Source organism: Sparus aurata, chromosome 22, assembly GCF_900880675.1.
Source record: "Sparus aurata chromosome 22, fSpaAur1.1, whole genome shotgun sequence".
Taxonomy (NCBI): Eukaryota; Metazoa; Chordata; class Actinopteri; order Spariformes; family Sparidae; genus Sparus; species Sparus aurata.
Genome location: NC_044208.1, coordinates 30,152,554 through 30,168,296, shown reverse-complemented (window position 1 = coordinate 30,168,296; position 15,743 = coordinate 30,152,554). Strand labels below are relative to the sequence as shown.

Here is a 15,743-nt window from a genome sequence, read left to right as displayed (position 1 = left end):
CGCTATTCCTGTTCGGAAAAAGAGCCAAAGCGAAAAAAATAAGCCACTTTCAAACTCCAGCTTTTCAGGCAAGTTTCAACAGAGGTCCAACACCAATATGCATGATTTAACGAGAGAAATTGCGATTTCCGGGTGATGACTCCTTTAAGGAGCAACTGGAGAGTGGGGCGCCGCGGGAATATGTGAGACGGCTCATCTCCGAGGTACTGGGGGTACAACTGGCTGAAAACGAGCTCCAGCGAGTGCACCGCTCCTTGGCACCAATGCCCAATGAGGGTCAACCACCGAGACCCATCATCATGCGCTTCCACAGCTATCTAGAGTGAGACTGAGTGCTGAACGTGGCGAGGGAGAGATACCGGGAGAGGAGAGAGATGAAGTGGCAAGGCGACAACATTTCGTTCTTCCCTGACATGACCAAAGAGGTGGTGGAAAAGAGACGAAAGTTTTCCGACGTCAGGAAGAAGCTTCATGAGCTGGATGTGCGCTTCACACTGGCCTACCCAGCAGAGATACGCTTTTCATGGAAAGGTCGCAAGTTGAGCTTCGTGGACCACGGTAAAGCCATGGAGCTTATCACGAAAGAAGCGGAGCCAGAGTGATCTAACCGCGGCAATGTGAAAAGGTGGGCAAAATATGTAGTCCCAAATACAACCCAGTGATTTAGGTGGTAGGCACTTGTTAAAACAGACAAGGCAGTGGACTTCTGTTTGAACTATGTATGGACACTTATTGGACACGATGACATGAGGGCTATTGAGTATAGACTGATGGCTCTGACTTGGAGGTTTACCACAGTTGTATTTATTTATTTTTATTAGTTATTGATCCTTTTCCCCCCTGCCTCTTCATTTTGTCGAGGCTGCGGTTTATTTTAGTTAAAATGCATTGTATCTAATAGAAAGGCAGACCTCCATAACACTTGTCTGGCATTTTATTTTTTTTATTTTATTTTTTGTTTATTCATTTATTAATATTTTTTATATTTTTTTATTTTTATTTATTTATATATTTTTATTTATTTATCTTTTCCATCTACTTTCCAACTAAGGCATTTGGCCTAATTGCCTGTCTCTGATGAGATCACAGCTGGGATAATACAGTGCTGCAAATATCAACATGTAGTGTAGAATGCAGGATGTTGGCAGAAGGGGATTGGGGAGGTTTTGGGGGGCATTTCTTGGAAGCGCCACACGGACCAGTAATGGGGGGGTTCTTCTCAATGAAGAGTGAGAAGTGGGGAGTGACAGAGGGAGGGTTTTTTCTATTGTTCATGTTTTGTTACTGTTTCAGAGTTGGTTCATTTTGTTGTGATAATCAGTTAAGAATGTGTTCAAGCACCTGTACAGGAAGGGTAATTATTATGGGTTTGGGTTTGACAGCACAGAAACACTCTTATGATCTTGGTAGTCTCACCTGTCTTCCACCAGTTAGGGCACCTATAGGTAAAACACAAAATAAGGTAAATGGCTAAGTATGTTAGAATACTTTCTTGGAATATCAATGGAATTAAAGACCCGGTAAAGAGGAGGAAATGTTTAAGTTATCTAAAATCTCAACAGACTGATGTGGCATTTATCCAAGAGACCCACCTGGTTGACTCAGAGGTGGTTAAACTTAAAAGAGATTGGGTTGGGCAGATATTCCATAGCTCATTTAATAGTAAGAAGCATGGGGTAGCAATTTTGGTGCATAAGAAACTGAATTTCGTATTATTAAACAACATAAAGATGAGGACAGCAGACTCATATGTGTGGAGGCCATAGTTAACGGAATGAAGTTAAATCTATGCAACATATATGACCCCAATGTGGAGGATGCACATTTTTTTCACAAAGCGAATACATTTTTAGGGGGCATTGTTGATGGACATACAGTAATGGGAGGAGACTTCAATCAAATCCAGGATAATATCTTAGATAGAACAACCTATAGTAAGACTGTGCCGAAGGACAGACAGGCACTACATTTACTTATGAAAAACCTAGGGTTAGTGGACATATGGAGATTAACTAATCCGAGAGAAAAGGAGTACACTTTTTACTCTCATAAACATAAATCCCACTCAAGATTGGATTATTTTTTAATCTCTAAAAGTATGGTTGAATCTATTATGGGGTGCAGGATTGGCGTTATTGCTCTCACAGACCATGCGACAGTGGAACTCTGTTTTGCGGCGGAAACGGATTCCCTTAAAAGAAATAGGTGGAGACTCAATACATCTCTATACCAAGATCCAGCATTTGATGGGGTACTGTCTCAGGACCTCAAAAGCTTCTTCGAAATTAATGTTGGATCCACAGAGAAATTGGGCACAGTGTGGGAGGCATCCAAAGATAATAGCATACTCTTGTAAAAAGAAAAGGGAAAGCACTGAAAAATTGAAGAAAGTGGAATCCCAACTAAAAGAGAAAGAAAGACAGTTAGCAAGTAGTTACAGTGATTCATTACTTAAACAAGTGTGTGCTCTGAAATTTGATTTAAATGAGATTTATAATAAAAGGGCTGAGTACGCTCTGTTCAGATTGAAAACAAATTTTTATGAAAGTGGGGAAAAATCAGGCAAGCTATTGGCCAGACAACTTAAGCAAAGAGAGACCAGCTATGTGATTCATGGTATTAAAAATGTAAAGGAAGAAGTGGTCACTAGTATAAAGGAAATTAATCTAGTGTTTCAAACCTTTTATTCAAAACTCTATACTTCAGAGATAGATCCGGATATAGACGAACTGAATTAATGTTTTTCTAAAATCAAACTTAACAAGATAACCTCAGATCAAGTGGGAGAGCTGGACGCCCCTGTTTCAGAGTCAGAGGTTAAAGCAGCCATCCGATGCATGAAACCTGGAAAGTCTCCAGGACTAGACGGCTTTCCAATGGAGTATTACAAAAAACATATAGACATACTGGCACCTGTTTTGACTGCAGTTTACTCAGAGTCGTTGTCACAGGGGCAGCTCCCAAATACATTTAATGAGGCTTTGATATCACTGATCCTCAAAAAAGATAAGGATCCATTGGATCCAGGTATTTTCCGACCAGTTAGTTTAATCAAAGTGGACTGTAAAGTGCTCACTAAAGTCCTGGCAATGAGACTGGAGAATATTTTACCATACATTATTCATGAAGACCAGGTAGGATTTGTGAAGGGGAGGTCATCTTCAGACAACCTCAGACGGCTGCTCCATCTTATGTGGAAGAGCCGTCAAGAAAGCACCCCAGTAGCTGCCTTCTCCCTTGATGCGGAGAAGGCATTTGATAGGGTTGAGTGGGGTTTTTTAATACATGTCTTGGAAGCTTTTGGTTTTGGGTCGGGATTTGTCAACTGGGTTAAACTGATCTATACAGCACCGAGAGCATCAGTCCTTACCAATGGACAAATGTCCCCCTTTTTTCAACTCTCACGGGGAACGAAGCAAGGAGATCCATTATCACCTTTATTGTTTATTTTATTCCTCGAACCTCTGGCAGAGGCAGGAATTACAGGAGTGAAGGCAGGAGGCAAAGAACATAAATTGTTTCTGTACGCGGATGATATCCTCTGGCTTTCTGCGGACCCGAACTCATCAGCCCCTATTCTTCTAGACACAATTGAAAAGTTTTCACAAATTTCTGGCTATAAAATCAATTGGCACAAGTCAGAGGTTATGCCAACATCTAGGGGATGTCACCCAGCAGCGGTTAGCGCACTCCGATTCAAATGGATATCATCAGGGATGAAGTATCTCGGTATTAGACTGACAGCTGACATGAGTAATATTGTGCATCTAAATATGACACCGCTGCTTCAGAAAATAAGGAATGACCTAGACAGATGGAAGTCATTAAATCTTACACTTATGGGAAAAATCAATACAATTAAAATGGTAGTTGCCCCTAAGTTTAATTACATATCAATGATGGTTCCTATGACAATTCCTGACGGGATCTTTAAGCAGTATAATCAGATAATTAGGGACTATCTATGGAATGGAAAGAAACCTAGAATCGCCATGCAAAAACTTTATGCATCGAGAAGAAAAGGAGGCCTAGCCTTACCCAATGTGGAACTTTATAATATTGCATTTGAAATGGTGAAGTTAGCCAAACACTGGGGCAGCTACGGCTCACACCTGGGTTGGACACAAATAGAAAATGAAATCACAGCCCCATTCAAACCAATTGAAACCCTATCACAAAATTCTGCAGATAATCTGACTGGCTGTGGGAGTAATCCAATCCTGTACCATTCCAGAGCAGTATGGGCAAAGCTACATAAGATGCTCGGGATATCCCAATACAGACAGGACTATGCCTCTATATGGAACAACCCATCTATAAAAATAGACAGGAAACCTTTCCTGTGGAAGTCCTGGCTTGAGGGGAACCTGAACAAGATTGGAGACCTGTATAAAGACGGGGTGTTTCTGTCATTTCAAGAAATCAGTAAACACTTTAGCCGGAAAGAGAAAGGGGACTTTTGGCGGTACCTCCAGTTAAGAAGTTGTGTGAGAACCTCAGGAATCAAACAAGGGGAAGGGGAAAATATGATCAGACTCTTTTTTGAGCTACCTAGTTCTGCACACTCTGCCTCAGTTCTCTATAATATGGTTGTGGATGCACAGTGTGGGAAATATAATAATTTAAGACTAATTTGGCAGAGAGATCTAAATTGTGACATCGAGGAAGATGTATGGGAAAATATAATGGCAAACAGGGCGGTCCATCAGGACGTCCGAGGCAAATTCATACACTATAGAATTATTCACAGGTATTATTATACGCCAGTAAGGCTCCACAAAATGGGCCTGATATAGGTCAACCTGTGTTGGAAGTGTAATGCCCAGACAGGTACCTTATTACACTCACTGTGGGAGTGCTCTGTGGTTTTTCCTTTCTGGAAGGAGGTTATAGGAAAACTGGGTGAATGGCTTGGGAAAGTTCTACCAGAATCCCCCCAACTCTGTCTACTGGGAGACAGGTCAAGTGCCCCACCGGGAATATCAAAAGCAGAATTTGGTTTGGCGCTGACAGGCTTCATCACTGCAGCTAGAATCATTCTTCGCCACTGGAAGAGTCAAACCCGACCAGAATATACCGACTGGGTTAAGTTGATGACGGATAATGCTGCCTATGAATTGATGATAGCAAGGTTGAATGATAACAAAGGGAAATTTTACCAGGTCTGGGGTCATTTTCTGAATTCTGAAGTTAGGGGAATAGGTGCCTACAACATCTGAGGGGAGGACGATTTGTATATGTTTATATTATCACACTCTTTTCGTGGACACAGTGTTTAGTGCTGGCGTATATGCTGTGCTGTTTGTGGGTTGGAATTATGGGTATATGTACATTTTTATGTATGCATTTTTTGTTTGTTTTTATTCTGTGTATTTTTGTTTAATATGGTTGATCTGTTTGTGCTGAAGTCCTGGGAAATTGAATAAAGAGTTAAATGAAGAAATACAAATAGATACATTACCTCATCCATATGCACGTTGCAGATAGCTGCTAAAAAATAAAAAATAAAAAAAAATAGCAGATCCAAAAAAGTGAGTGCGTGTCTGCAACGAGTGAATCCACAGAAATTCCTACTACGTTAGTGGTTAAGAGACAAAGGGCTAGGACTGAGTTTCCATGGTGATTAGGCAATACTGACTCAAGTGACTCAAGTGACTCACAGAACCTGGTTCAATTTAGTGACTGACTCATAATGACTCAAATCCTTGAAAGGAACCGTATTTACCAGCTCTACTTTTGGTAAAAGGGATGAACCTGGACTGCCTGAAATTTTATGGATGGTTCATATTATATTCAAAGGAGAGCAATAAAAGGACAGAAAAACTAACAAACATGATTTAACCAAATAGGGAACGGCAAAAGATTTGCTTTTGCTCTCCAGCAGCTCATCAGACGACTACATGTAGATTCAAATGTGAGTCACAAGTTTTTCTGGATCAGATCTCACAGGGACCTGGTTTGATGAAGAGCAGTTTGACTGAAGCTAAAACCTGAACCGTCGAGGATGACTCAACATTCTGAACAAAACAGGAATAAACAAAAACAGTTTTAACTCATTCAAGCTTTATTTCAGCTCCATATTGACAAAAAGAGGAAAAAAGACAAAAAAACCCCCATACAAGATAAAAGATAAAACCACAACAATTCATTATTTAAATAAAAGAAACGGTTCATGTCAGCAGTCATCACCTGAGCCTGAAGAGAGCTGAGAGCAGCTCCTCCTGGCTGTTTAGTGACACATTGAACTGTATCAGCTGTCTCTGAGAGGACAGAAGCCTCCTCACTCTGTCCTCATGTACAGATGAGCTGTATACAAACGGCAGCTGTACAGGAAGCTCTAAATAATTAATATTTACACTGACAGAACTCATAATAAACCTGTGAAACTCAAATAAAATGACACCACAAAAGGAGATATAATAGGTTATATCATCAAACACAGCAGGAACAACATTTAGTTGTATAAGTATAAGGTTATGATATTGTTCAGTTTAACAGCTGTGTTCTTAAACACTGCATTTCACAGGACTATGAACTCTGAAACCAGTAGAAGACAAACAGGCGACAAAGTTAATGATTGGCATCATAAATATAATCTGACCTGACAAACATGTTGGAAAAGTCATGACATCATATACAAACTGCTGCTAGTGTTACAGATTACACAGGTTGTTACAGGTTATTTTCCATCATGACATACAGCCTGTTTGTCCCTTATTGAAATGTGTCAGTCTGTCGTTACTCTTCTTTAAGTTGATGTAGTCATCTCCACAATGAATGATCTCTGTCAGGGCGCTCAGAATCAGTGAGTCAACCAAACTGTTGAGTGTGATTTCTTCATGGTAGTTCTTCACAGGGAAGATGCAGTTCATGGGAATTCCCACATCTGCACTGAACTGCTCCATCTAGATAAAAAATCACAACTGATCAGATTACAGCTCAGCACAGTAAAAGCTGGATAAACTGCTTAAACATAGAAGACTGAGACCAGCATACTATACACACTTTGCACAAAAAAACTCCCTTTACTGAATGCTGAGGCAGAAACAATCAGAGCTTCTGTCTGTTTGAAGTGTTTTGTAGATTTTCACGTGCACTGTCACTGATTTGCCTCATTGATTCACAATTATGTTGAGACATGCATTTTCTGATGTGAATTATGTTGATCATTTGTTAGAATGTACTGTGTTGAGGTTTCTGTGTTGGCGTTATTATGATAATTATGATGATCAGATGTCTGATAGTGTGATGGGATCTGTAGGCGTGGTAAGCCCTTTTAGGACAGGTGAACAGGTGCTCACGGGAGCGAAAGGGCAAACAATTTTCTACTGCACAACACGAAATTCTTTGTCTGAAGCCAGATTTATGTATGATCATTCTGTCATGTCCTTCAATAAAGGCCACATGTGACATAGAGAACATGAGTGCGCGTTGATTTAAGGACGGCTCCTAACAAAATTGAAAATTGCCGGTTTGAACCCCAAGAACGGAATGCCAGCCATGTTGAAAGGAAATAATTAATCGGAAATACCCTGGATCACACGGGATTGCTGCTCTATTGGACCTCTTTGGACTGCCAGGAACTCACTGGTTTCATGAGTAAACCAGCGAATAGGGCTGGGCGATATGGCTGAAAAATGTATCACGATATAAGTGTTTCATATCAGTCGATATTGATAATTATTGATTTTTTTTTTTTTTTTACCTATTTGAAATAAGTAAAATTTGAAAAAATAACCCTTTAAATGGTGACTACAAGTGAGATTTTTTTGGGGAAAAAAAAATCATTTTCAAGATTTCAGAATCAGAATCGAAGACACGAGACAAAATAGTGTAGATGCTGACATTGCTGCTTGACAATATGTTAATAGGATAGTCCGGGTTTTTTGAAGTGGGGTCATATAAAGTACATATCTATAGTCGATCTGTTTCCTGTAATCACGATCAGCGCAGCCTCAGTTTGGAGCAGCAGAGAGCCGCTCCAGCCCAGACGCTCAGCTTTGTACTGCAGTGAACGGGTCCAGAGAAAAAGAGAAATTAACCACCTAAAACAAGGCTCACCTTAAAACATCTATAACAGTTCAAGTGTACGTTGTATAGGTAAACTTCACACCACTTCACATCGCCGTCAGACCGCGCTTTCTTTTGGCACTACATTTTCTCAACCGTAGAACCTCCGTATCCCTACGCGTTGCGCTAATGCGATCAAAATGTTTCATTTTGATCGAAAGTAAACAGTTTTTTTTTTTTTTTATTTAACCTTTATTTAACCAGATAAAAGCCCATCGAGATCAGGATCTCTGTCGCAAGGGTGACCAGGCCAAAAAGGTCAGCAGAACGAGACGTAACAGCAGTACATGTCAACACAGATTACAAACAGTAACTGATAGAATAAAACATACAATTTAAGAGATGCAACAGTAGCACAACAAACAAATAAAATAAAACGTATTTTCTATTGATATTGATCACGTGTCTATCGCGATAGATATCGTTATTGTTTTATTGCCCAGCCCTACCAGCGAATGCCCTGTTTTCTGACCCTGAGCTACAATTAAACATTAAATAAGTAATTAGAAATGTTTTGATAAGCAGACAAAGTAATCAATACAACTGCACAATCAATAATTGCGAAGATTACTGAAACCAGGCTATAGGCTCAAAACAGTTGATCATTTTTGCTGTGAGGAAAAAATGATGACTTTAAAAGGTGACGCTCATATATCAAAGTAATCTACAGATAAATATTGACGGAAATAAAGTGTTGGAATATCATACGAAATAAAAACCATTGTGCACATGGGAATAAAATGACTGAATGATTAATAAGACAGATGGAAATAAAGCACTGGCTGTGTGCATTGATAAGAAGGAAAAGACACAGATGACTGACAGAAATATAAACGGATACTCAAACGAATTATTGAACGGAACCAGATGCATTTATTGTTAAAAAATCAGAACAACTAAATAAAAACAACACTGAGATGATGGCTGAAGGAACTGTATTTGTGGAGGCCGAAACGGTCACTGAGATGAATGCCGAAGAACAAAGAGCAGCATTTAAATCATTAAGCACAGCGTGCAAAGACAATCTCGGACATTGTATGTGCAAAATGAACGAAATTAAAACAATGATGAAGAGGATGCTGGTGTTGACTATGTAGGAACGTGCCCTTGTCTCCTCTCCCACAACAGGAGATGCAATCTACATGTCTGTGTCGATTCCCCTCTCACCTACTTTCCTGTGACACCATAATGGCCTTCCCCCCTTCTCTCTTCACACTCCACTAGTGAGAAAACTAGGTCACTGGATCACGTCAGGTTTGTCTCTATTGTAACAGGCTTGTCACCTAGAGACAGCAGCCTACATGTGGCATAGAGCATCAATATGTCACACTTGTAAATTACGACACTCAACTCAGCAGTGTGTCTCTACATTCACGGCAGGAGAAAGAAGAGCCTCAATTTCTTTCTTAATGCTGAAAAAGTATTGAACTATGATCTCATCCTTTTCAAAACAAAATATCCTTAATCAGCTCGATGAGACCTCAAACATACTCTTTCCCTCGTCTCTGTGAGTTAAAGGAAGCTCAGGAATCTCAGGTCTAGTGTCTTAAAGTCTGATGGAGCCAGTGACGGTGCATCTTTTTGAAGCAGTCTCATCCCCAAGCTGTGCTAATTTTGCACTGACACGGATGGCTGATGAGAATTAAGGTAAATGTGGCACTGAAGCCCTTAACACCATCCGTCACAATTTCTACATGGACGAATGTCTCAAATCTGTCCCCAGTGAAAAACAAGCGATTTGTCTGGTACATGAGCTGAAATTGGCATGCACCACTGGTGGATTCAAGCTCATCAAATGGACCAGTAACAGTTATTCTGTCCTTGCCTCTGTTCGGGCAGAAGAGAGAGCAAATATGGTGAAAAATCTGGACCTTGATGAAGACAAGCTGGCATGCGATGGGATATAGAATCTGACACATTCTTCTTCATGATCACTCTGAAACAACTATCAGTTAGCAGCAGGAGTATCCTGTCAGTGCTGAACTCAATTTATGAGCCTCTTGGGTTTCTAGCACCAGTCATGCTGACAGGGAAAGGGATACTTCAGAAACTGTACAAGCTAATCTGTGGATGGGAGGAAGAAGTTCCAACTAATTTTGAAGAGAAATGGAAGGAGTGGCTGAAAGATCTTGACCTGATTTACAACTTTCAAGAGATCCATGTTCAAGAGATGCTTTAAGCCACCAAATGTTGAAGTCTCTGGTGCACAATTGCACTCTGTGATGCTATAGAGCAAGGTTATGGTACAGCTAGTCACGTGAAACCGGCTAGCAGTAGTGGACAACCTCACATCGCTTTTGTGATGGGAAATGCAAGAGTTGCACCTTTGATTATAACTGAGCAGTGTCAGTGATTATTTTGTACAATCCCATATTATAATAACAGGTGGTTGAGATGGTCAGTGCTCTGATTTAAGCCTTCCATCTGATCTAACTATTGATATTTTTATAATATTAATCGGGCTGTCAAACGATTAATTTTTAAAATCATGATTAATCACATTTTGTCCATAGTTAACTTGCGATTAATCGCAAATTAATGGCAATTTTTTTGGCACATTTCTTTCTGTTCTAAATGTAGATGTGTCTCTGCATCTGCTGTGTGTTTGGCTGCAAATGATAACTGAGACTTGACGTACTTCAGTGGTAACTCATTTCATGTTGACAGTACGTGCAGATAACTTTTGTCCTATCGACAGAACCATCAGGCAGTGTTTTGAAAGTGAATTTGCCGTTTGAAAGTCCTTTCTCCATTTACTTTCACTTTCGCTTTGCAGTCCACCGTGTTTTTCCTGAACGCCAACCCTACTTCTTCTTCTTCTGATTCCCTTTCTTATTCTTCTGCCGCCCTCTGGATCAAGACTACAGGTGCCACCGACGGCCATAAATCATACAGCATTAAAAGGATGTTGCGTTAAGGCGCGATTAACGTGTTAACTTTGACAGCCCTAAAATTTAACAATTTTAATTTTAGAAGTATCTCATTTGATTTTGATCCCTGACTTCAGGATGGTACCCCGTGTTTATTAATGAATCACAGTAATCTATGTTTCATTAATAAACATTAAAATTTAAATTAATAATCAACAATCAATTAATATCCAAATCGATTCCCAACACCTGATCAGACAACTGTGTAAGGCATTTCATTTGTCCAAACAGAGCGTACTTGTCCCGGACACGCATTAATGTCAAGCCCATATTTGTTGATTTATAGTGTAACTAATAAAGACTATATTTAGTGCGGTATGAGAGCGATGGCCAAGACGAGGCGTGTCAACCAGGTTATTCCGGAGTTAGAAACCTCAGTAGCTCTAGTATTAGACTGAGCTCCTTTAATAGTAATAATTATTGACTAGTGAATAAAAGTAAGAAAATACATTCTCGAAGTTTATGTTTCTTTACATATTTTATAGCACTGTCTGTGGGTTTGGGGGTCCCCGTCCTAATTCTGTTTGGGGGGCCTTGGCATGGAATAGTTTGGGAACCCCTGGTCTAACTAACAAAGACTATATTTAGTCTCCATGTATGAGATTAATGTGGCTGCTGACTTAAATTAAGGTAGACAGTAGCCTCATTGTCAGGTCATGGCCTACCAAAGCAAATATTTCACTGTAAATCTGTCTGATTTGTGGCTGTTTGGAACAACAACACACACTAATTGATCACTGGTATCAGGTCAGATATTATTCTTAATATTACTAATCAAACATACCTTTTCCTTCAGGTACCGGGCCTTGTAGACATCCTTTAAATTTTTTTTGATTTCAGGAAAGGCCTCATCAATTTTGGTGAAAATGGCCACTTGAGGAATTCCTGCAGGAGAACAGAATAAAACAAACTGTTAGTGACATAAACACAGCTGCTGTTTCTCTCATCATGAAGCTACAAACAGCCACAGGAAGTAACTGTTGGATACTAACGAGCACCACATCAGGATCATAGACAGCACGATTGATTAAAAACACAGAAAACATACAGATTCCTGTTCTCACCTAGATCCCTGGCTTCCCTCCTGATGTCTCGAATCTTCTGCACAATTTCATTACTCATCATAGACACTGTGTTGGCATCAATGACCAGAACCAGAACTTGAACTTTGTCATTAGTACTTGGGATCATGTTGTAGAATGCATCATCCACTGACAGCTTAGATTTAAGATTGAACTGGAAATCAAATTTAAATCTGATCAGAGGGCAGTTGTAATATTTATCAGCGAGTATATAACTGAAAGGAATAAAACAAATTTGAATTCTGTCAACTGATTGTTTCTATATGTAAAAAAAGAAAAAGAAACATCTGCAGCAGCTGTACCTCGTAACTGTCCTTCATGTGTCCCCTCAGAGTCAGTTTGACGTCGTCCACAAGGACTCCGTCTCTTATTTCCAGGCCCATCATGTCATTAAAGACAAAAGGATAAAAAGTCTGTCCGTCTTCTTTTGGGATCTTGTAGGTTCTGTACTGTAACGATCAAACGCAGAAAAGTTCAGTTAATATGATCAATATAGAATAGCAACAGACACATTAGTACCCATCTTTAATAAACTGTAACTGTAGTTTAGTAACTGTTATAGATTTCATTTAGAAGCTTTTGATTCCTCAGTTTGGTTTAGTTAGTTTGTATTCTGTGGATTTTAACTTTTCAAACTACCACAGAATGAGGAAGCATCAACTGCTCTGAACTACATGAAGCTTCAGTGAACAAGAAACAAAAGGACAATGATATGAAAAATGAAACATGGACCTACAGGTAATTCAATCAAAGTACAGTTTTGATCTTACATAGTCAGATACATGGAAGAAGCTCTAGACATTGGGGATGGAAGTGACAATCCTTTCACAGCAAAAATACATTTTGGTTCCATCACCAACAATCAATCGTAGAACCGGCATGCTAGTAGCATAACGACATAACAGTTTTGTCTGTCAACAAACTGATCTGTGGTGGTTCACAACACGGCACACATGGACCACGTAGTGACACTTCCACCTTCTGATTTGGTCTGAATCCACAATCACACAGAAACTCTGCATTAGCATCTTATCCTCTATGTTCCACTTACCTTTATGCCATGATACCTCAGCATTTTATTTCAAAACTACTTATGCATTTTATTGTATATAGTACTTTATTATTTCTATATTTGCCCTTGTATTTTCATTGTATTTGTACCTGAATATACCTGCTGCTATGATGACCTAATTTCCCTCTGGGGATTAATAAAGCCATCTATCTATCTATCTATCTATCTATCTATCTATCTATCTATCTATCTATCTATCTATCTATCTATCTATCACCACAAAGAAGGCTCGTCTTTACGCCACCTTTGTTTGTTCACACTGAACCAGGCAGTGCCGCATTAAAGCCGCAAAAGTGTGTCATTTCATAAAGCACACCTGTTTTTTTGTTTTTGTTTACGTGTGTCTTCTGCTAATCTAAATATGTATCTGCTGACGGTCATAATCACCATCAGTAAACAGGACCCTGTCTGACTCTCACTCACAAGGAGGGGGGCTGATTTCTGGGGGAGAGTTAACTGAATTTTCCGTCAGGAGGGCTGACCGTCACCGTGACAACAGTAACTACAACAACACAACAGTGAAGGACATAAAGCGCTGGGCTGTGTCCGAAATCACTCACTACTCCCTATATAGTGCACTACATAGTGACTACGTCATTTTGTAGTGCTGTCCGAATGTCTAGTGGGATATTTAGTATATATAGTATATAGTGCACTCAAAGTATCCCACAATGCATCGCAAAAGTAGTGTACAACAGATGGTCACTAACCAAGCAACATTTACCATCAAGCATTGAGCTGCGGGCGAATGCATGGAAGTTTCAATTCATGTTTCAACTGCGCGACAGTAGTGATGTCATTAACGGCGCCGGAGTGTCCGAAAGTGCATTTTTATTTCTGCTGTTGAGCTCACTATATAGTGCACTATGTTGGACTCCCAATGTAGTGACTAGGGAGCAGGGAATGAGTGGGTGATTTCGGACACAGCCATGGTGAGTTTAAGTTTTTACTCAAAATACATAATCACTTCCATTCCACTGCGGGAGCAGCCTGACTCTGCTGCCGGGGACTGACGTTTTTCGGGCAAAAATTGGCAAAAATGTGATGAAGAGTTGGTAGGACAGACAGGATGAGAGACAAGAGGACAGCCACTTCTCCACGTATAACTGCAGTACGTATTTGTTTCCTCATAAGTTGCCAAAGACACGGCCAGTTATTACGTTATGTTGTTTGGTTCTGTAACTTTGCTTTGTGGGACATGTCTCTTTTTATTTTGTTGAGTGAAGGACCTGAGTAGTTGAGTAGACATTTTAGGTGACAAATAAATCATGCAGCTGTAGAATCTGTCTTTATTTTAACTCGACAGAGTTTAGTTTTTGTAGTTGTTCAGGAGTTTCCTACCTAGACAATGAATGGGAGGTGTGAAAACGATGGTTACCTTAAGAGAGAAAGATGAGGTGGATGGATGAACACAAAGTGTGTAACTCTGAAACCAGATGCTGTGAAGCAGTTTTAGTTTCCTTGACTTAACCAGACTGTATGGTTTTACAGAGGTTTGTCATATTTTGTTTATTTATATCTTTTTCCTAATTAACACAATCAAAGGTTCTTCATACCTCTTTGGTGAAAGATTTATAAAAGTTGCTATCCACCAAAGCCTGTCTGTACATTCTTTTTCGTAACAAACTCTCGACAGAGTTGATGAAACTGGACTTTCCAGCTCCAGCTGGTCCATAAAGAAGAATCCTGATGTGCTGCCCTTCAGTCGGAGGTTTGTAGTCCTTCACATGCTGCAGAGCGCTCTGATTGTCTCTGTTCATGGAGGGAAACATGCAGCACATCAACATCACAGACAACACATGTAGATTATTGAACATGTATATTTAACACATGGAGCCCAGTTATAACAAATTATTCTCACAAAAAATACTTTTTGGTTCATCATTTGTGCTCTGAAATTTTGTGTTTTTACACATTTTAAATTTTCAGTTTGATTCCCAGATGTCACAAAACAACTGTGAACTTTATCAGGACGTCATCTCATAAAGACGTGATCAGTAATCAATCACTACAAGTTAACTTGTGCTGACAAACTCACCCCCAGTGAATCGTCCTCCACGGTTCACTGAGAACTGAAAAATACATGAAACATAACAAAAGATCATAAAAACATACAGTGATCATGAAACAAATGTGAGATTTTTCTATCAATAAGAACTATTTTTCTTTTTAAATAAACTCACGTGGTGGATAGAAAATGGACTTTACTGCTCCCATCACTGGAAAATAACACATCAACATTTACAGTGAAACTAGAGGAGTGTATCAATGAATAAATGTTATAAGCTTTAGAAAGACATTTAAAAGATAATTCCAAAACTCAGATTTACTCCTGTCAACGTCCAGAGTTGTGTTTTGGTTTTTTTATATGACAATGTTTATGTTTACTTAACAAATTAATTAATTATGTGCTTAAACTTAAATAAAAAAAACAACAAAAAACTGTCACTAGAATGGAACAGACCAAGCTCGACTTCTGCTGTTATGGAGGCAGTAAATCAACAGTTCAGGTTAGTTTGACTCTGAATAAACTCTGCAGCTCCTCAGAACACAACAATACTTCTGTTTGAGTGACAGCTATCACTACCA

The 15,743-nt window shown here is 39.5% G+C and overlaps 2 protein-coding genes across 2 annotated transcripts in view; both read right to left on the bottom strand.

The window, feature by feature from the left end:
- Nucleotides 1-15,743, bottom strand: part of LOC115574089 (NACHT, LRR and PYD domains-containing protein 14-like) — a 915,401-nt gene that overhangs the window by 213,477 nt on the left and 686,181 nt on the right. The window lies entirely within an intron of this gene.
- Nucleotides 6,044-15,402, bottom strand: LOC115574110 (interferon-induced protein 44-like). Its single transcript, XM_030405359.1, has 7 exons — nt 15,338-15,402; nt 15,193-15,226; nt 14,711-14,906; nt 12,385-12,531; nt 12,065-12,236; nt 11,785-11,885; nt 6,044-6,905 (listed from the first exon to the last, which is right to left on the bottom strand). The coding sequence occupies exons 1-7, from the start codon at nt 15,393-15,395 to the stop codon at nt 6,690-6,692; spliced, it is 924 nt and encodes a 307-aa protein (XP_030261219.1). The 5' UTR covers nt 15,396-15,402; the 3' UTR covers nt 6,044-6,689.